General features: G+C 39.5%; 1 protein-coding gene across 5 annotated transcripts in view; it reads right to left on the reverse strand.

The window, feature by feature from the left end:
• Positions 1-6,904: 6,904 nt before the first annotated feature.
• HUS1 (HUS1 checkpoint clamp component) overlaps positions 6,905-23,052 on the reverse strand; it is a 977,322-nt gene continuing 961,174 nt past the window's right edge. For all 5 annotated transcript variants that reach the window (XM_044064892.1, XM_044064889.1, XM_044064888.1 and 2 more), the window contains one exon: positions 6,905-7,179. In XM_044064892.1, the coding sequence (XP_043920827.1) occupies positions 7,097-7,179 (83 nt within the window). In that variant the 3' untranslated portion in view covers positions 6,905-7,096. The remainder of the gene's footprint in view (positions 7,180-23,052) is intronic.

Below are 23,052 nucleotides of genomic sequence, written 5' to 3' on the forward strand. Positions count from 1 at the left end.
TACACAGATAAGACAGAACCAAAGATATCCCCACTGAAAAGGGATCCTAGCTATGAGAAAGGCACCAGACAGAAAATCTCTTCCATTTGGACAAGTATGATTTCCTGGTAGTGGGTTTCCTGGCCTACTACAGAAAAGTATGTCCTCAGAAAAGATGTGCCTAAAAGAGATCAAAATCCTATCACTCACTAAGTGAGGATGGATCAGAAACCACTTGTCTTGTGTGAGAAGGTCCACCTTGTGAGGCAACTCGTGGTGATTACCCCTGGCTAAGTGAAGAAGAAGAAGGGGGAGCCAATGCTGTCTGGGTCAAAAGAGAGTCACCGGCAAGAGTTGGGTGGAGTCCTGCTTGATCTTGAGCAGGACCCTTGGAATCAGAGGAATGGGATGGAAGGCATAGAGAAATAACCCCTTCCAAGGAAAACGTGTCCACCTTCCAGGCCAGAAGGTTTGGGACTCTGACACAGAAAAGAGGAAGTTGTCTGTTCAGAAGGGAGACAAAAAGATTTACCTGTGGAGTACCCCACTGAAGGGCAATGTCCCGAAACGGTTTCACTTCATAATCTTGAAAAGCTGAAATCTCAAATTTCAGCATTCTGAGACCATGAAGCTGAAAATGCAGAATGCCGAAAGTGCATAAGAGCGAATTCGAATATTTCGAATCTGCGCTTATGCATTTCCAGTAAGTTACGTGAAGTGTTTGGCTGGTATGGTGTTTGGAATTGAAGGTGAGTGAGTGTGTGTGTTTTTATACGTTGTATGTGTGGGTAAGGGTAGGGAGGTGTAAGTATAAGTGTGAGTGTTGGATTTGGTGGTGTTTGTGTATGTGTGATGTGTATTTGTGTGTGAGCGAGTGTAGAATGGCGTGGTTTGATTTTTTTTTTTCGTTATGTGTGATCTTGGAGTTGGTATATATAATTAGGGTGGGGTGTAGGGGGCGCAGCCCCCCCACATGTGGCGTGCAGGGGTGCTTGCCCCCCTGCATAGATGTAGTGTAGGGTTGTGTGGTTTGTGTGCTGTGTGTGTTATGTGGTGTATGGTGTATGTATTTTCGTAATTGTGTGATTCGTGATTGTGGGTTTCGGGATTGTGAATGGTTCGGCTTCATAGTTTCGAAATGCTGAAATTCGAGATTTCAGCATTTCAAGATTATGAAGTGAAACCCTCAAAACACATCTCTGTGAATCATCCGTCCATAACCATGTATATTGGACCTACACAAGACATCTGCCACTAAATTCTGCTCTGAAAGAATGCAGACAGCCAGAAGAGTCACTCGATATTGTACAGCTAGATCCCATACTTGAAGAGCAAGTCTGCAAAGAATGTAGGACAGAGTTGTCCCTTGCTTGTTGACATACCACATTACTGTGGTATTGTTTGTGAAGACTTTGAAAGGTCCTGGAAGAAAGAGAGTATGAAAAGCCTGAGGAGCTAAAAGGAGAGCTCTCATCTCCTTTATGTACCTTGAGGGAACCAACGAAGGCTCCCCATCCCACCCCCTGTCCAAGGCATCCAGGAAAAGTTCCTGAGATGGGACTACAGGTTGAAAAGGAAATCCTAGGTTGAGAGAAAGCTGATGACTTTACCACTGAAGTTCGAGCTTGAGGCATGGAAGGAAATGAACTAGAAAATCCAGTGGATGACAGTGTTGAAGCCACACTGAACTGAGGAAACCACTGTAGGTTTCTCATATGGTGTCTGGATAGAGACAGCATAGGAGAGGAGGAGGCCATGAATCCTAGAACCCTAAGAAACTCCCTGGCTATGACAGAAGCCAGAGTAAGTGATTGAAAAAACTGATAAGATAAAGAACCTTGGGTGCAGGCAGGGATGCCAGCATAGGAATGGTCTGGATCCTGCAACTGAGAAAAGTATGATCGTGAAAAGGAACCAGGACTGATTTCTTTTATGGTGAACACCAGGAATTGTAACAGACAAACTGTAAACTGGATGTGCTGAAGCAGGACCTCAGAAGAAGAAGCCTGAATGAGTAGGTCATTTAGATAAGGAAAGAGCTGAACCCCTCTCATCCTGCAAAAGGCAATGACAGGAGTGAGCCATTTGGTGAATACCCTTGGGCAACAGAGAGGCCAAAGGGCAAAGCAGAAAACAGAAATGCAAGTAAGAGACAGAGAAATGTAAAAATTTCCTGAAAAGAGGATTAATGGGAATGTGAAGGTAGGCATCCTTGAGGTCCAGGCATACCAAGAAGGCCTGAGGAAGAAGAAGAGGAAGCAGGGTTTGAAGGGACAAAATCTGAAAGGAGGGGGACTTTAGATAGGCGCTGAGCTGAGAAAGGACCAGAATGGTTCTCCCGGTGGCTTCCTTCCAGGGAATCAGAAACATCCTGGTTCTCCCGGTGGCTTCCTTCCAGGGAACCAGAAACATCCTGGAATTAAGCCTTTTTCCTTTCTGGGCAGGGAGCACAACTTGAATGGTGTTTTGAGCTAAAAGAACCTGAAACAGGTCTGGAAAGAAAGAAAGCTGTTCCTCAGGAGGCTAAGGGATACCCAGAAAAGGAGGGAGGGATTTCCAGACCATAAAATATCCCTGGCAGAGGATGGATAAAAACCCGAGGGTCTTGAGTGATGGTTAATCAACTGAGGAGGGACAGGGAAAGATGAAAGGATAAGGGAACTTGGCCTAGGGAAAGGGGAAGGAAACTGTCAAATATAACCTAGCATGAATAGGTATCTAAGAGGGCTGCCAAGACCAGAGGTACAGCAGAGGGCTTGGGAGACTCCATCTGGAGGAGTTCATAATACCTCCTTTCAATATCAGTAACTTGAAAACAGTCCCATTTGAAATATTCCATCAAATAGGAAATTGTATTCCCAAAGGAGAATTCTTCTGAGGGACAGTCTGGACTGAGAGAATTTTCCTCCTCAAAACCATAAGCCAAGGGAGAAGGAATTTACTTACCCAGAAAACTAATTTTAATCACAGAACTCCTGCTTGCTGGGCCTTTTAACAGGAGTAGAAGACCAGGTACAGAAACTTCTTGAGGAGCTTTAAGGCCATTATGGTATTAAACACCACCTGGGTAAATTCCTGCCATTCGTGTTCAGGATCTTTAGCATCAGGGAAAATACATTTTTTTTTCTCTCCTGAGGAACATCTGCCCAAAAGAACCAAGGAGGTTCAGACCCTTGTTGAAATTCAACCAAAGTAGTAGGATCCTCCTCCTGGAGTAGAATTTGCGGTATCCCCCTTGTTCCCTCAGATATAATCAGCAGAGGTTCCCGTCAACATCTAGAGTGGACATTTGCAAAGCCTCCGAGGATGGGCGAGAAGTCGGATCCATGCTGGCTTCTGACCAGGTCGTGGCAGAGAAATCTCAAACAACCACCGGATGGTCATCTGGGCTTTCACTAGCCTAGAGAGATATGTCTGGGGGAGGCAGGACAGGAGGCATGTCAGACCTGAGTTTTTTGGTCTTTTTCATGTCAGGTGGCTGACCTTTGGAATGGGTAGACACCATCACAGCAACTTGCGCCAACAATTTAAGATGATAGTTCGTCAGGTATATGGACAAGGAGGACAGACGACTATGAAGGGTCTTGTGAACAAAAACTGGCTTGCATATGATCATGAAAAGCACCCAGACAGAAGAGACCATCTTTATGGGGAATTTGCCCCCCACATTGACTGTCTGGATGACCTGTAAATACACACCAAAATAAAAATAGATAAGAAGAAACCCCAACTGGGCAGTTATCTGAAATATGGCTTGGTAACCAGCACAGAAGAAGGAGCATTCAGACCAACAATCAATGATGAGTTTGGACTGGCGGGAAAGTAGTTCTGAGGTATATATGACTAATAATCATCTTTATGTCCTACGTCTTGGGTAGGGAGCATAAATGGATATATGATGTCTACAAATTCCAAAGGCATTGGTATACTGGCCAGATGTACGGCTATCCTTGGCACGAAAACCCTTATGTTAACACTGCAACAGTGATCTGGAAGGACAATAATACTAAATTCTTATGGTGCGTAAGAGCCTTTTATTGCATATAACTAATAGTCCATAGAATGTAATTAGTGCCATTCTCAAATGAATGCATACATGGTTTACAGTGTGTTTCTACTACCTTTGCAGCTTATGTGGAGCTTATATCTGTGGGCCACCAATGAAAATAAGCTTTTGGCTCAGATGGAATATTCTCATAAACAAATGCAGAAACTACATAAATAAACTCAATCTCAGACTTGACTGTCCCCTAACATAAAGGCAGCATTCATAAACACTGTATGCCAAGGCACAGGACTAGTATGCAGAAGAACTGTGTTTCATGAACACAGCTAAACAATGAGGTACGACCCTGTATGCAGTCTTTCTCCACTGTGTAGCAGTGCACAGCATACCTATGCAGCACATGCCCCAAGCACTGTCTGCGATTCAGAGGTCTAGGAACAGTTGACTACTGGCTGCCCATAACTGTAGATGCTTCATGACCACAACCACATACTACCAGCTGACATTGTTACAAAGTGTGCCATTTGTCCTATAATGCTGATATGTTGTTTAGACTCCCACAGCTGAGCAACAGCTCCTGTGACGTATGTCAAGAAGTCTGTGAATGTATGCCATAAAAACACCTGCTACTAAAACTCCATCCTAACAAATTAAATAATTCAGCTCCTGCCAATGGGAGCAGCAGAAGCACCATATTCCTTCTAGTTAGTAGTATAGCCAATGAGCCTGATATTTTTATCTTAGCATTCAGTATCATCACCTACAAGTCTCAGACAACCTTGCCTGCAGTTCACAGTGAGTACATTCCACTGCAGCAATATTGCCAGATGCATAAACCTAGCTCTCACACAGGATATCTGGCAGCTGTGAGGGTTTGAATGAACTCAGCAGAGGAGCACTTTGAGCATCTTTGGGTACAATATGCTCCTGTACACAATTCATGAAGAACGGTGGAGGGTAGCACATGTTGGACTGCGATACCGTGATGCATGTCTGTGAATCACAATCTAGAATAGTGGTGTACCAGACATAGTGCTCAGAAAGCATGTAGTTTTATGAGCACTCTGTGAATAGCAGGGTCTGTGTACAGTTCAGTTATTTGTCTGTGATAATCAGTGACCACCATGCAAATATAAAAGTCAGTTATAACTGTGGAGACTACATTTTGTTTTGTTTAATAAAAAATGCAAAATGACCTAGCTATAGACATCTTACATAATAAAAATTCATGGCTGATGCATGCAGAATATAAAGGGTATTAACGGACGTGTGCTCCTTAAATCAAAACTGTTGACATTATATCTAAAAATACTGATATTAAAATATTTATCCAGCAAAGTAAATGAGCTACATAATGAATTATTCATTTTAAAACTGTACTCAAACCTTACTCTTCAGCATTTTCACACCACATCAACCTCTGACTGTGTTGGGTCATAAAGAATACAAAGGAAAGTGTCTAATGCTATTCTTTTGACATGGTAATTCAAGTGATATAAAGTCTTAGTGTATAGCTATGACATTAATGCAAGTCATGTAAATTAATATCTTAGTTATACAGTATTGTTCCAGCTCAAATAAATCTTAGAAAATAAAAGCAGTTCTTCCAATACATATGCTACTAATCAAAGTCAAGCCAGCTAGAGCCTAGTCAGAGCTTCATCTAAGCATGGTGCCAGAAATAATGCAGTTATGGTGTCCTGAAGCGGAAGGCACTATGCATTAGTTTGTGTTGAGGTTTAGTTCTCAGTGACAAAGGTTATGCAGTTCTGAACGAAGAGAACCACAAAATGAAGCAGAACAAACAACAAACAGTTATCGATTAGCATATAATACTTTAAAAAGCAGTGATTCTTTCTCTAGCTGTGCAGAAAATAAATACTGTTGGTACATTCTCAAACTATCAAACGGGCAAATGACTATGAGCTGCTGCAATATTATTTGCTGTGGGCCATCCATCCATGCTAATTATTCACATGTTAAGAATGCATAGTAAAAAAGAATCTCTGGAGGAAGAGAAGGGCACCTCTAACTTGAATTATTTTCATAGGCGTGCCTGCAGCAGACAACAAGGGGGAGGGTGGCAATATACTCTGCAAAACGACTAGATTCAGAAATAGCTTCTTTTTCAGGCTATCAGACTACTAAACTTGAGTAGGAATGCAAGCCAACAGGTCACTTAGTCAGAGGCCACACAGTCTGAAGAGAATCTCTTAAAGTGCAATCAACCCACTGTTAGGTTCTTCTCACCTGTACAATAGCACATTGAAAGCTTCTTACATTTTTGTGCAATAACTCAAAGAACAAGCTATATTCAGTACAGCTGAAAGTGCTCTAGTCTCATAAGGCTCAAGTCTCAACTGTGCAAAATCTACCTGTGGAATACTAAGTGCTGCTAATAAAAATACAAAAATGTAATTTTGCCCTAGTGTCATGTCAAATGTTACAAATGTTTTTTTATTTATATATGTTACATTTATATGTACTGTCTGCACACAGAACTCGAAGCAATTAAATTTCATTTAGCCTGCACTGAGTGTGGGTCTAAATGACAATAAAGTTTACTTTGAATTGTCTTTGACATAAAATGAAATGGCAGCTACATGGTAAACAGAAGATGGAATGAACAGCTTTCTTGCTTTATAACCCAACTAATGTAATATAAACTAATAAAGAATAGGAGTTCTAACTTAAAACAGGGTTAGATTTGTGGGCAGACTAAAAACAGGTTCTGTATGTAGCCTACATTAATAAACTGTACAAATGTGGTGTGGAGTATGTGGTATTATATCTTTTAAATATATTTCCATCCAAAGCATACTATAGTTACATACCATGTGTATATGCACTATTTTTATATTTATGGCTCAGAATTTATGTAAATGCTCATTAAATAAAAGACTCAGTTATATCCAACAGTTATATCCAACATATCTTTCCATCTTTATTACCAAAGAGATAACAACAAAACCTCTTAGCAACCAAAGAAATTGCAGTCATAATGTAGCAAAACAGCCTGGAATCCTTTGCTGTAAATTATACACAGTAGTTGAATGGGGAAAATTAAACAGCACAGTTAGAGGAACTGTTTCAATTATTTTCCTGGGAAATTCATGCCAGTGCAGGAATGAAGTACTGAAGAGAAACATCTTCATGAAGTAGAATGAAGTAGACAATTCTTTTGCTGACAATATCTGTAAACACAAAATATTTTATTATAATCATGAAATTACACACATGGTCTCACAAATGCACTAGGTGGAACACTTAGAAATAAACCCAGGCTTGCTCCAAAACAACCCCAGGAGAGGAAGGAGGAATCTAAAATGCACAACAGTAGCTTCAGGAAAGATGTGTAAACCAAATGGCCACGATTTAACGGTCTGCTTAACAGATGCTATCTTGAAACATACTCAGCTAAACCCTTGGTCCAGTGGCGGCTGGTGACTTCAAATCAAAGGGGGGGCTGCAGGAGACAGCTGAATGGGTGGGGTCAATGAGAAGGTGTGTGGCCTACTAGAAAGGAGAGGAGCTATGCTCAAAACCACAAAAACTGTAACTTTAATTAAATACATTGCCCTGGGTGCAAAACCGTCATTATGAGAGTCCAATCAAGACAAAATGCAGTGTAGAAGAAAAAAATATTTCAATGCATTGGTTGCATAACAGCTTACTTAATATCTAGATGGAAACAAAAAGATTGTGAGACATGAAAAATTTAATTACTTTTTAAATACTTTACTGGAACGCCAGTCAAAATCAAGTATAAGAAAAACAAGCAGCACTCAACTCAAACCACTTTTCCTTCCACTGCAGTTCTAATTAGAATTTATATTCAGCTTTATTAAAGTACCACGTAACATGCTGAAAGTAGCAATCTCTGTGATACCTCCATTTGTAAAAATGTTTCTTATCCAAAAAAGACCTGCTGCCTGACAACAACTATCTACTTGTTTCATGGGGAAAACATGATCAAAGTAAAAAATGAAAAGCAAACAAGAAACAAGCTCAAGATACATTGCTTAAAGGATTGCTGCACAGGTTATGGACCACACATGACAGATTGGCATTCTGTTTAGTTTACAGGTAAAGCCTGCAAAGATGACTGCAAGTCTCCAACAAATGTAACGAGCTTCTTAAAATAATGTAATCCTGTCCTTTATTACAAATACTGTCATATGCATTTTCAGTACCCAAGGCTTATACGTTATCTAGTTATGCAATTATTCTCTGCAAGGCAACAACAGAAAGGCTTTCAATGTTGGCAGTTCTTTATTTCTTTTGCTTATTAAAGCTTACTTGCATCTTACAATCTCAGACAAGCTTACCTGATGGTCATTAAAGCATTGCTACTTAAACACAGAGCAACAGGCACTTTCTGAATAATAATAAGCACAAATCAACAGTATAAAAATATGACAGAAACCAGAACTTGTTGTTGTGTCTTTCGGCTTTTCCCGGTTAGGAGTCGCCACAGCAGAACTCCGGTCCGCTAATGACTGGCAGTAGATTTTTACGTGCCAAGTTGCCAGCCGTGACGCACAACCTTCAACGAAGGTACGCCCATTCATGCACGTCTCCAGACAGAAGACGCTCTAGCTGAGAATCGAACGGGACAACATCTTACTGTGAGGCAACAGCGCTACCGCAGCACCACCACTGCAGTAACCAGAACATTCTGCAAAATCAAGGACAGATGAAAAGTCACTGTAGTAACTTGTGTCTACCTTGGATGGGGGGATACTCTCCACATTTACACTGCATAACTGCTCCTTGCCTTGCTTGGACACATCCAGAGTCACTACATGGGGGAGTGGGGTGCAACAAGTATGTCACAATTTGAAATATCTCTGGCTGACTGTGATGGCCCTGACACATTTGTCATACCTCTCAACCTCAGAGCAAGACATCTGGACAAAGCCATACATAGAAGTGGGACAAAGCCCCCAAAATAAGGGCAATTTTTAAATATTCAGATTATAAACTTAGAAAGATAATAGAATAGTAGGTCTCACATTAGTATGAATTTTCTGAGGGGTATGAAATCTGAAACTGAAATGTCTGTCATTATTTTCTAACTTCAGTCTTTAATGATTTGCCACTAAGTTGCCAAAAAAACACAATTTTATGAAAAATGGACCAAACGTGATTCAAAAATATAAAATAGCCAAATAATAGAGCTGGTAACCTGTCAAAGAAGGGACACTTTTTTAATATTAGTACTGCTAACTTGAGCAGCTGACAAAATAAAAGAATGTACATGCATTTTCTGAAATAAAAGTAATCTATAACTCTGATAGTTATTTATTAACTGAAACCCTCCACGTTTTCTTCAAAAATTGCCATTTTGCGGAGCCATCATTAGTGGAAGAGCAACATTTTGAGCCAAAATTGGAGAAAGTTGAAAGGTCTGGATATGCCTAATTCTATAAAGCAATTTATTTGCACATACCTCTCAACCTGTTAATGCAGGAAATCTGGACAAGGCCAAATGTACTGGGGGAACATATAAACAGAACTAAAAATTGCTGTTGTATAAACTGAGACAGTTGATAGAATATAACAGGTCTTGCTTTAGCACACATTTTTCTGAAGGTTATGAAGTCTGAAACTCAGTGTCTGTCATTAATTAGTGACTTAATTCCTAAATGATTTGCCAGAAAACCACATATATTATGAGGAACAAACCAAAAATAATAAGCAAAAAGCTATTCATTCGTGAACATCTGGACAGTTGAGAGGTATGGTTCAGCCGTGGCTGTCTGAGTTTGCCCCCTTCCCCCTCACAAAATCATGGTCGAATGGAGCCTCCCCCCTGGAGCCATTCCAATGAACCATTACTTAGCTATTTCACCCCATTTACCGTAAACACTAATGTGCATACTGCTTTACTTCTACAATGATTTGGACTTCATTTGAAAGTTTTATTTTGCATTTTACAGCACAGACACTAAGACATCTGCTAAACAAAGCAATGCAGTCTCACAATGAAAACAGACTTAGCATTAAAACTTCTCTGCCCTTGAAACTCACATTCATTGAAACAGCACTGAAACCCACATTCAAAGAAAATATATTTTGCCAGTGGCAGTTAAAGAATAACTTTGGGCTGTTTTCAAATTATAGGCCCCTTGCACACTAAACACACACGTGCTTTTTGTTACACCTTCCTGATTGTATTAAATTATATTCCTTGTACAATACAGTACAGTTAGAGTGTTTTAAATTTATTGTTTTGAACATTTTTCCAGTAAACAATGAAAGAAAATCTATGCACCAATAATGACAAAACTGCCCAATTCACAACATTTTTCCAGTAAATAATTAAACAAAATGCATGCAACAATGACGAATCTGCCCAATTCAGAACATTTCCATCATAAAAGTCTACTCAAACTTCTACAGTCTACCAGTATCAGTAAATATGCACAATCTCTGAAGAAGTAAAAGTCATCCAAATAATTCCACATTAAAGAAATCTGTAACTAATGAAGAGTTTGCTGCCAGCAAACAACTTTATATTTCATTGTTTCATCTACAAATAAAGTGCCTGTTGCCCTTGAGGAATAAATTGCCTATGTTGCATTAAAAAATGATAAGCTAGTAATATTGCAATAGGGAATGGATGGCAAACTGATAACAAGAAGTTCACAGTTACTAGGTATCTTTGCCAGAAAGGACTGCAAAATCCACCCCTTTACAACACAGTACAGTATCAGCAATGCATCTACCTACTGTGAGAGTAGAACCCACAGCCTTCTGCATCAAAAGCAAGTACACTACCTGGTGTGCTATTAACAATATAAGTAGACTCAGCATAAGCAGCACTAAACCTTTGGTCCCCTGCACCTCTCAGCTCCTTGTAAAATCTACTCGACACTCAGCTGTATATCTGAACTTTGCAGCACAAGAAATCTGGAAAAAGCCAACATTTATGGGGGGGGGCAAAAGCCCAAAAAACAGGGACACATTTTAAACATTGCTTGTATAATGTTGGAAAGTTGCTAGAATAAAGTGCCATGTTACCACCATACATTTCATTACCAAGTACTGAACCCAGGACCGTGTGCAAAACAGTCAGAGCAACATACAACTATGCCAAATCAGCTGTTTTGTGAAAGAGAGGAAGACTGAAACTTAAATGGCTACTATTTAGTGAATTCAGTTCTCACCACAGCTCTCAACCTTAGCACAAAAAACCTGAACGAAGCCAATAGTGGGGGAATACAGTCCAAAAAATAGGGACAAATTTCAAATATCCATCTTATAAACTTAGAAAATTGCTAGAATAAAAGGTTTTGTGTTACCATGTTCTTTCTGAAGAATATGAAGTCTGAAATTCAAATGCTTGTCATTTTTATTTATTTAACATTTGTTAACCAGGAAAGTCTGACTTGGAACAAAAGCCAATTTTCAGCACAGGCCCAGGGAGAAACACTCCAGACACATGTCTTTGCAAGATGAGAGGACATACAGACTCCACACAGAAGGCATCCCAGCCAAGAATCAAACCAAAGAAGCTGTACTTGTCAGGCAACAATGCTACCACTGACTGTATAACAAAAATACAGAAACCACAGATTTTATGAGGAACAGAACAAAAATGAGGCAAAAATCTGTGGTGGTGGGTAGGGAATTCAGGCCCTTGCTACCTGTATCTAAGGTACAGGGTTCAAGTCTGGTATTCCTACCCGCCACCATGAGTTCTCTGTAGCCACCAGTATATAGCAACTGGGGCAGTTTACACACACACACACACACACACACACACACACACACACACACACACACACACACACACACACACACACACACACACACACACACTGTGGATTTATGCTATTGTTTCTTGTTACTGAATTGCAGATTATGTGTTTTTATTTGAACATCTGGATTTCCTTATTGTAATCATTTGTGTTTAGATGTTGGCTTATGTCATGACTAAGAATGGTCCATTAAGGCCAGTGCATTCTCTCATTTAGCAAAATAATAAATAAATAATGACTTTAAGACAGTTTCTAAAGTGACATATAGGCTCAGAGATCGAAATTCAGCAGGTTAGAAGAGGTAAGTTGTCATAGCTTCAGCTTTCATCCTTATGGTCTTTTTGTCTATTAGAACATATACAGCTATGCAGCACCCTATTTTAAAATTTCCTACATGCACAGTAAAGGGACTAAATATTAAACTGACTTACTCTCCTGAGAAACTAGCCACTAATGTGTGATGTCGAATGCAGGCTGATGCAAGTCAGAACTCCATTTGATAAGGAATGAACAGCATGAAAGGAAATAGTTTGCCTCAGAAGACTAGGACAAGTTAAGGATAAGCTCACTCATTTTAGCCTTTACTTGTTAGCGAGACTTGAGAGTGCTTGTAATACAGCTGGTGCTGTAAATAAACTGAAAGGGACATGCTTCAAGTTAAACTATTAGCACCTTTTCCTTCTATGAAAGTTCCTCTGTAATACTTCCTGACTCCTATTCCTCAGCCACTTGCTGTACCAACCAGTAAAGGTGAAAACCATCCCCTTATCATTTAACAAGCCAAAGGACTTACTAAAGCCTAGAACATCACATCAACAGGCAGAATTGTATCCATGGTCTTCATTACTCAGTCATAGAAGACAAACTTGAGTTTCATGAATTAGCCAAAGTAAAAGCTTGGTGCCCATCGTTATCTGTAAACTGTTTTTCCAAAAGCACTCTAACCTCTCTTTTTTTAAAATCTTTTCCATCACTATACCCACAGCTGACATATCTGCCTGGTTTACATTTAACTTAAGCAAATCCTTTTACTAAACTTTTACATACAATGTCACCATGAGAGCCCTGTTCCTGTTTTCTACTGTTATTACTAACCCCCCCCCCACACACAAACTCCTCACCTAGAATGTCTGCGAGATCACCTAGAATGGCTGCAAGATCATCCGACGTCGGGAAAATAAATCCAATCCAGTCCTGCATCCATCCTCCTGGAGAGAGCTCCTCACCCGGCTGCGAGATCATCCGACATCAAGAAAATAAATCCAATCCATCCTCCTAGAGAGAGCTCCTCACCCGTGCAAGCTAACAGTAAATCCTCCAGTCGTCGCGAGACAAACCTCACCTCTCTCTCCTGATTGGTTCCAGCCGGGTAAGCTCTCCTGATTGGTCTAGCCTGCAGAAGGAGCAGTCCAAAGCTCTTCTGTTCTGTGTGGTCATCACCACACAGACTTCTGGGCATTTGCAGGGCAGAGATGCCTTTTCTCTTATCCGGACTGCTTGACAAAGCAGTCTGGAGTTCTTCTGGGTTCCGACCAGTGCGTGTGCGCATGTGTGGACTTCTGGGATTCGTAGTTAACTGTTTTTGTTTTACTTTTCTTTTTGTTTTTTTCCTAGGTGGGTTTTCTTTTTGTTCTCTAGGTGGGAGGGCTGCAGTCCTATAGCACAAGCCACCCCTGCCTTGGTCAAGTAGTATTACATCTATAAGATGTCCAAAAATAGTTTGCCAAGTTCAAAGAAAACACAAAATGTCTTTCAATATTCATGGACTCTACTAAAGTGAAATTGTATCTGGACTGTGAATATTCAGTATACATTAAGCATTCCCCTTTCCTTCAGTAGCCGGGGGGAACAGAAGGTAAAAAGATGGGATGAGACGGACAGACTTTGTGCAAGTCTAAATAAGTAAGACTAATTAATACAGCAACGCAGAAGTCCAAAAAGCTATGCCAAATGTTCCTAGGAGTTAGGCCTTCCAGATCATAAATTTTAAGTCTGCAAAACCATCCAGTTTGAAAGGTGAAGACAAAAGTATGTCAAGTAAAGAATTCAGGTTCCAAGGTGGGGAAGGACACTTTATTAGGGCTGCCACAATTTCAAGTGTTCAATGTGAGACATTTCTTAATGAAATGTAGTTCAGTAGTTCTTAATGAAATGTGACATACTCGGGCAGCCACGCTTTCAACCAATGTAAAAAAAAATTACTTTCCCTTTACAATAAAAATAAAGACCCAGTGCCAAAGAATTAGTTGTTTTTATAGTTTTGTATCACACTAAGGTGTTTCAAATATAGTATTGGAGTTTTCTTATCATACATTAACTATTACAAAGTTATACAAATACAGTTGATATAAAACGTGTACACACCACTGTTAAAATGCCAGGTTTTTATGATATAAAAAAATTAGACCACAACAAATCATTTCAAAACTTTTCTCACCTTTAATGTGACCTATACCCTGTACAATTCAATTGAAAAACAAACAAATCTGCTAGGGGAAAAATATAAAAAACCTACAATAAGCTGGTTGCATAAGTGTGCACACCCTTAAACTAATACTTTGTTGAAGCACCTTTTGATTAAATTACAGCATGCAGTTTTCTTGGGTACACACCTGCCATCAATTAAAGAAACTCTAACCCCAAATAAAGTTCAGCTGTCCTAGTAGGAATTTCCTGACATTTACTCAGTTGCCTGCTACAGCAAAACCATGGTTCGCAGAGAGCTTACAAAGCATCAAAGGGATCTGTGTCTCGCTGCAGTTCAACTGTTGCTCCAATTGGCAATGAGGGGGAAGAAAGGGATCAAAAATCAAGGACAAGGACGACAAAAGAAAAAGTTAAATCATTACACATTTTATGTGACAAGCATCTTTGTTTCTCCTAACCTCAGCATACATCTTCATGACTTTACTCAACTAATCTCTTCACCCACTCGCATTAACAAAAATACTAGTACCCGCTCTATCCTAGACTGGATCCTCAGTACTGATCCAAATCTATATCACAACCCTTCTACACTACCTGGCACCATAAGTGACCATCTTCCAACCCACATCCAAAGGCACTCTCTTCACACATACAAGTCTCACTTACACAAAGACTGATGTAAACTCTCCTCTTTTAATGCTGCAACATTCAACCATAGAATAACATCCATCAATTGGTCCTACCTCAATCACCTTCCCCTCAATGACACAGTAGTAAAATTCAACCATATTTTTCTCAAAATCCTGAACTCCCTAGCACCCCTACTGAAAATCTGAAGACAATCCAACTATGTCCCCTGGCTTTCTAAAGACACTTGCTGCTTCATGCATGAAAGAGATGGTGCCTAGAAAACCTGGCAAAAAACAAAATTCCTGATTCACCTTCAAAACCACAAAACTCCGAAACCACGCCAAAAAACACAACAGCAGCAACAAGAAAAACATTCTATAATTTGACTTAAACGAACCGCCTCTCTAATAAAAAAAAAAATTCTGGAGCACTATCAACAAAATTATTCACCCAGGAATTCCAACTACCCCAAACCCCTATCCTAACAATACAGTACAAGGAAATCATAAAACTTGAACAAGCATATAATAAAAATGCTAGATTTGCTACAAAACTACCATACAACTCTCATCACTGCCTTGCAATAAAGTAAAATGGCTTGAATTCCTCCATCAATTACAACTTTCTCAGCTACAAATAACTCACTCAAAACTCCATAAACCTACTGCCTCTGCCCCTCCCCTCTCTTCTCTAGAACTCCACTGTAGCCCAAATTGTTCACTCCGGAGCTCTGACCAGCATCTCCTTAATATATACACAAACCAAAAAAAAACATGGGTAAACTCCTATACAAATACTCCATGTCCCACACCTGGAACAAACTCCCCTCCACTCTTAGAATCATCACTAACATCCATCACTTCAAAAAAGAGCTAAAAAACTACCCAACAAAGTCTTGGATCTGCCCCTGCAAAGACCCAACATGAAATCACCCCCCTCTCCACCTTCTTTTATCAATTTCATTATATAATATTTTTTTCTCAGCTTTACCTCTATGAACTTTGACTTTTATAGGAGTTATATCCAAAAAAAAAAAAAAAAAAAAGAAAAGAGAAAAACTGCTTGTTTTATGATTTCTCCACTGATCTGTTACAATGTACTTTCTGTCCACGTTTCTGTTGATATTTTGTTTCTGATGTTGTTTTATCTGCCTGCTATGTTCAAGAATTTTGTATGTCACTTTAAATACTCTGTATGCTTTAGAATATAATTATATAATGTGCTGTAGTGTACTGAAACTTTTCTTCCCGTTGCTCCTCTGAAAATGGGCTTCTGGATCAGTTAACAAATGTCAAATAAATAAAATTGTGTAGTTCTGGATTTGGAACACTATACCTTCTTAGTCATCAAGGATTAGCATCCCATATGGACTAATAAAGGAACTTATGGATTTTTATCAAACAAGGTGGACTGCAATAATTGTGAAAAGCTGTACTTTTATCAGGAAAACCATTATGACTACAGAGATTTTTGTCCAAAAATAGCATTTCTGGGAATACCACTGTTGGCATTTACTTACAAAATGCTGAAATACTACCTCAGTACTATACTTAAGTCAGTGGCATTACTTTTGAGTTTAACACCTAGGTAAGACAGCCTGGTGTTCAGTTTAATAAGTGAAATCCCAGTGTTACGATCAACCTATTCATTTAGCAGGCACACACGAGACTTAATGGCCTTAGGTGAAATGATGCACAAGGATGGCTCCATGGCTATCTTCACTGTTCATTGATCATGTATATTCCCATACCACCATCTCCTCCATCCTGACCTCCCATACTACCTAGATTACTTTTTTTCTATCTTTTCTCACATTTTCTGCATTATTTCAATATACTTAAATTGGCCAAGACTGCACTGCAATAAGATATGGAATTAATAATCAATTAAGCTGGAGGTCTTGGCTCCACTAGGCCCCACAGTAGCCATGGGGTTGTAGAAGCTCTGAGACTAATTTTAGAGCTTTTTTCAATCCTGTGATGGCCTGAATTTAACATGTAAAAAATTACAGCCTTATTTTTTTTTCTTTCAAGTTAAAAATAAAGTTGTGTGACAAAAAAGCAGTTCACAATAACACGAGAAGACAAATTCTTGTGAGGATATATAAATCATATCTGGGAATAGTGCTTCCCTCCTTAAACCCCACAAGTAAAAGTTGGTAACCTTCTGTCTATCCTTTTGGTCTTAGATTGGAATGAAGGTCAAGTCAGAAATATTCACAGTCATACACGACTGCTGTCGAATGTATATACATCATGTCTTCACATTTCCTACCCCGATAAGACAGTTACCTTTTCTGTACCACTCTGACACTCTGGCATACCCAAGCTCTCTGGGACGAAACAGAAATAAACAGAACTTAGTGGCTGTCAGACATAAAAATAACATGGCTCCTTACCCCTACCCCTGAAGATAGCCATCTGTATGCAAAGCTGATGTTTGATTGCAAGGAAAGTGAAGAAAATAACAATCGCATGGGTGTTTCTAAGCAGTACACTGCCCCTTGACAGGTTATATTGACTTTCTATGCACACTTCTGATTTTTTTTTCCAAACATCTTTATTAAATTTACACATGACAAAGTCAATCTTACATGTATATAAATGAAAAACATACAAAATGACATCACTCTAGCTGCAAACAGTTTACATCACAGACACCGCTGAAACAACTGTAGTTGCAAACATTATACATCACTTATAAACCATCCAGTCATTGTCAGTTAAGCATTATATAGCTCATTCAAATCCTGCCTCTTAAACCTCATTCCTGCTCTGCATATATTGTTCCCACACTTCACATTTTTTCCTTCCCTTTTCTAAAGATCCCAATTCCAGTTGTTTTATCTCTGTTACTATATTCACTACTTCTAGTAAAGTTGGTCTAGACTTTGATTTCCATTTTATAATAATTGCTTTTTTTGCAGCCACCATAATTAGACTCAGCAATGTTTTACTATGTCTAGGCAAATTCCAATTCTGTAGCATAACTAAAAAAAAACATCTCCCCAGTCAGTCCAATCTGCTCACCCAGCATCTCGGACAGAGAGGTCCACAGGTGGATGGGAGTCTGTCAGCTCATCACAAAAAATATGTACTCAGCCACCTCTTTCTTGCCCATCACACCTCCAACAATTGCTATCCACCTGAGGAAAAATTCTTTGGAGTCTACTTGGGGTATAAAAATACCTATGTAAACACTTCCAGGCAAAGATCCTAAATCTTCTAGACTTTGTTGCATATTTGAGAGATATACCCGCGGTGGTGGTGCTGCGGTAGCATTGTTGCCTCTCAGTAAGATGCTGTCTGGTTCGATTCTCAGCTAGAGCGTCTTCTGCGTGGAGACATGCGTGAATGGGCGTACCTTCGTTGAAGGTTGTGCATCAGGGCTGGTAACCCGGCACATAAAACTCAACTACCAATCATTAACGGACCGGAGTTCCACTGTGGTGACCCCTAACCGGGAAAAGCCAAAAAGACGCAACATACATCCCCCCATTGTCTTTTTGTGAATTGCTTATCCAGTCTCTCTTCCCAATCCTTTCTAGCTCCTCTGATTGTTTCTTATAATTATCATGCAATATTTTATATGCTTTACTAATTATTCCTTTTTAAACAGCAGCTTCTATTCTAGATTCTATTAAAAACTCTACCAGTGCTGGACTTTCATTTATGACCCCCTATTTCTTTCTCTTTACCTATACTCTGATACCACTCCTTGCTAGGGAAGGCAATCTCTAAACTGCAGTCCAAATAAATTATTTTTCTCTTCCCATTCTATTACCTTTCCCTTTCTTGTTATTTGTTCCCAATACCTTGATTCCTTGGCCAGTTTTCTCCAATGAATTCCAGCCCCCTCTTCCCTATTATCTGTACCCCTGACCACAATCAACCCTATCGGCAAAATCTTTTTTCTTCATTCTCGTGCTGGTTTGGTTCTTAGAATACTCCCTGCTATTTTATGAATACAATACTCTGTATGATTTTGATTGTTCTCCTTAAGAATCTGCATCCAAACTCCCAATCTCTCCTTATTTCTTGACCGTCCTCCCTGTGTCAGCATCATTCCTTTCCACATTGAATGACAGTTTTTTACTTGTGCTATGTATGCCTTACATGTGTTCTCTAAGTACACCCTCAAATTAGGTAATCCTAGTCCACCTTGTTATATTGGTAGAATCAGCTTATCCCAAGCGTCCCTTGCCATCTTCCCTTCCCAGATAAAATCCTTCAACTCTTTTTTAATTGCTATCCACAACTTTTCCTCCAGTTGATAAAAGTATGACTGACCTGTGTATAAGACTAAGGGGACTAAAAACATTTTAATGGCTTGCATCACACCTCTGAGGTTTGTCAGAAAAGTTCAAGAAATAACTACCACACTGTCCTGGCAGACCCCCCCCCCACACACACAAACTACAATGACCTTTAAACAGGGCTGGTTTTAGACTAACTGGGTTTAGGGCGGAGGCCTGGTGTGCAGAGGTTGCTAGGCCCCAAGGAGCTCTGAAGTTTGGGCTGTTCTATGATGTATTTTTTGCCTTATTTTTAAAATGATAAAACACACACAATCTCTGCCCTGACAAGCCAGATCTATCACAATACACATTTATTTTTCTCACAAAAACACAAATACCAACATTGGCCCTGACAACCAAGTTTATCAAAAAGTACTGATTTTTCACACATGCACATTGCCCATGACAAGTAGGGTCTATCACAAGATGCAATGATTTTTTTTACACATGTGCACACCCAGTCATTGTCCTTGACAATTCAGGATTATCACCACACACACACACACACACACACACACACACACACACACACACACACACACACACACACACACAAAAGTGGTGTAGATCAGAGTGTATGCACTGTGTCTTTAAGAAGCATAACAAGGACTGAATGTACACATATAAATACTGGGCACGTGCTATTCCCAGTGCCATTTTGAGAGTGCAGCCAGAGAGTGAGCATGTATGCTTACAGTAGTTAGGTTGCATACAAGTTAATTAAGTTAAAGTCAGTAAACGTATATTGTGATGTGTTTGTATATAATAAAGCTGCTTGAACAGAACCCATGAAGACTCTTTTATTGTGTCCAAAGTCGGAGAGCGACATTGTGTCAGAACCAGGATCACAGAGAAAAACATTCGGAGCCATGAGATGCAGAGATGACAGTGAAGGTAAACTAAGAGAAACGAGCATGAAAAAGAGCCAGAAAAGAAACAAAGGTAACGAGAATACAAACAAACTACTTATTTCATAAAAAGGACAAAACATTACAAGGACACAAAACACATTACACAAGTGGGAGGTACAAAAGGTTTATTAACTAAGGGAAACGTTTAAAGTAAGGGGGTTTGACAAAATGATTATCAGAAAAGTAAAACGAGCATGTTTAAAGGTAAAACGAGCATCTTAAAGACAAAATGGGCATGTTTAGAGTACAATGAGCACAAGAAAAGTACAATGGGCATGAAAAGAGATTAAACGAGTAAGCTGAATATAATAAGGCCATATTAAGCATAAATAAAGCAAGGCGACTGCATGTTTTTTGGCAAAGTGCTGTGTTTTGGCATAACTACGGCTTCGTATTATATCAAGGGCATAACTATTTATTTATTTATTTTTATTTATTTACATTTGTTGACCGGGAGTGTCCGACTGGACATAGGTCCATTTTCAGCGAAGGCCCGGGGAGAAAAGCTCCACAGTTAAAATAAACAGACAGTAGTTACATTGGTATACATAGCGATTAACAATTTAACATAGCAATTACTTACAACATATTTACAGATGAAGAACATAGTACATCAGTAGACAACTAGAATCTTTATCTGTGAAGTACATAACAGACATTAACAAATGTTACAATAAGAAGTTCCTGCTGTATAATAAGTACTAGGCTTATAAGCATCTGAGCTTGCTATAATCAAGGTAGTTAGTGGAGTGGAAAGAAAGGTAGTGGTTGGATGGGGTGGATTATATTAGAGTGGGAGTTGCAAGGGCATAGCCAGCATGTTTTTAGGTGCGCTTTTAGTAAAGTTTTGAAGTGGGTGCATGATGGTATGGAGGTAATTGTGGGTGGGAGGGAGTTCCATAATTTGGCTATGCTGCAAGAGAATAGTGCTTCACCAGCAGAGTTATTGGCTTTAGTGATCTGCAAGTGATTTTTGTTGCTGGATCTTAGTGGTCTGGTGGTGCGATAGGGTTGGAATAGATTCTGGAGGGATGGGACATTTAGTGGATGGTTTACTAGTTTGTGGGCGAGTGAGAGTTGATACCATTGAAGGAGGTGAGGGAGTTCAAGCTAAACTAAATAACTAAAGTTATTAAAGTATCTCAAAGTGTGTAAAAGTGCTTACAGTGTGTGCTTATTACTGTGCATGTATTCCAAACAGTTTATTTGTGTGCAAAGTACAACTATATTGTGAAGTACAGTCAAAGTATAGCCATTTCAAAAAGTTTCTTGTGCTGGGTGTGTCTGTTCGCAAAGTGCCACCATTACAGTGTGTTTCTTGCAGTGTAGAGAATTGCCTAGAAAGGTACCACCATTTTGGGGAAATTTCAGTGTGCTGTGTACAGTTTATTCGCAGAGTGCCATTACTTCGAAATGTTATTGACTTTGAGCTTCTCTTGCCCAGTTCATTTGCATCGTGTAGTTATTTGCTACGTTTCCTACACTGATAAGATGTGATTTCTTAAAATACAGTAATTTCAATAGTATTACAAGTGCCCAAGAGACTTATTTTGCAAAGTTCAGTTATACAGAGGCTTACTGTGCTATTGGGCAAAGTTACAAGTATTGGCACAAGTTCCTGGCATATGTGTATGCGTATGTGTTCGTGGTTATGTGCAAAACCCTTCGCTGATATGTGTTAATATGGCAGACTGATTTCAGAAGCCTTTATCACCTGTATTTGATCAGAATACTGCAGAGAATTGGAGAATATTTGAGCAAGAGTACAATATTTTTATACAAGCAGCTTATTCAGATAAAGATGCATGCACCAAGGCCTTCATTTTGCTAAACTTAGCTGGGTCAGAGGCCATAGAAAGAGAGCATTCATTTATGTATGTACTGGCATTATATGAGGGAGAAAGTGAAAACCGTCATATTGTTGTACAGGCTGAATCAAGGGAGGACCCTGAGTGTTTGAAGCGCAAGTTCAGAGAAATGGGTAACTCCAGACAAATATTACACTAGAGAGGCATTTGTTTTACATGAGAGATCAGAAACCAGGGGATACTTTTGCAGCTTATATATAACTGATCTGAGAAACAAGGCTAAAATGTGTCGGTTTGGTGACTTAAAAGATGAGTTAACAAAGGACAGGCTCATTGCATGGTATTAATAGTGCTGCTGTGAGAAATATTTTGCTTTGTGACAGTGATTTAACATTGAGTAAAGCCACTGAGATTTGTCAGATCCATGAAGTGAAAGAAAAACACACAAGTATGCTTGCAAGCAGGGACGTCGGGAGGCGTACGCACTGTACTGATTTCAGTACAATGTATTTAGAAGGGGTAGCTTTTTCAATTAAAAAAACAGCGTGGCTCCTTTAAGTTACATTTACATAACAGCCAGTCGGAAATGAGCTCACATACCAGCCAGTCGGAATTACATCATCACGTCATGTCCGGCTGGCTGGCTGGCTGCGAGTGGGAAATGTGCATAGCTAATCATAAATGGATTATCGCTGTGGAAGGTGAACGGATTATCAGGTAAGGGGTTCTTGTGTGTGAGTGGGAAATGTGCATAGCTAATCACAAATGGATTATCATTAAGGGATTAACAGGAAAGTGTGTGTGTGTGTGTGTGTGTGTGTGTGTGTGTGTGTGTCTTGTTAGAGCTTGCTGCCAAAAAAAAAAAAAAAAAAAAAGACATATAGGCAATCTCTGTGCTAAAATAAAGCCCCCTAAGGGATTGGCTGTTCACAAATGTTTGCACTTGAATCTGGTTCTCTCTCTCACTGTTGGGTACACTCAACAACACTGGATACTTTCCTTCCTCAGGGGCTCACATATGCCTACATCATCCAGTATTAATCACTAAATATGACAAGGTAGGCATCACTTTATTGCTTGAACTCCAACTCATGATGGGGAAATGGGGCTCCCCAACATAAAGCTATATGCCACAGCTCTCGTGATACAGCAGTTTTGGAAGGATTGACTTTATCAACTTGAACATGAGCTGCTCAAGTATCGCCAACTTGTTGCTGATCATTCAAGT

The sequence above is a fragment of the Protopterus annectens genome, chromosome 3.part0 (assembly GCF_019279795.1).
Source record: "Protopterus annectens isolate FY-2018-M chromosome 3.part0, PAN1.0, whole genome shotgun sequence".
Taxonomy (NCBI): domain Eukaryota; kingdom Metazoa; phylum Chordata; order Ceratodontiformes; family Protopteridae; genus Protopterus; species Protopterus annectens.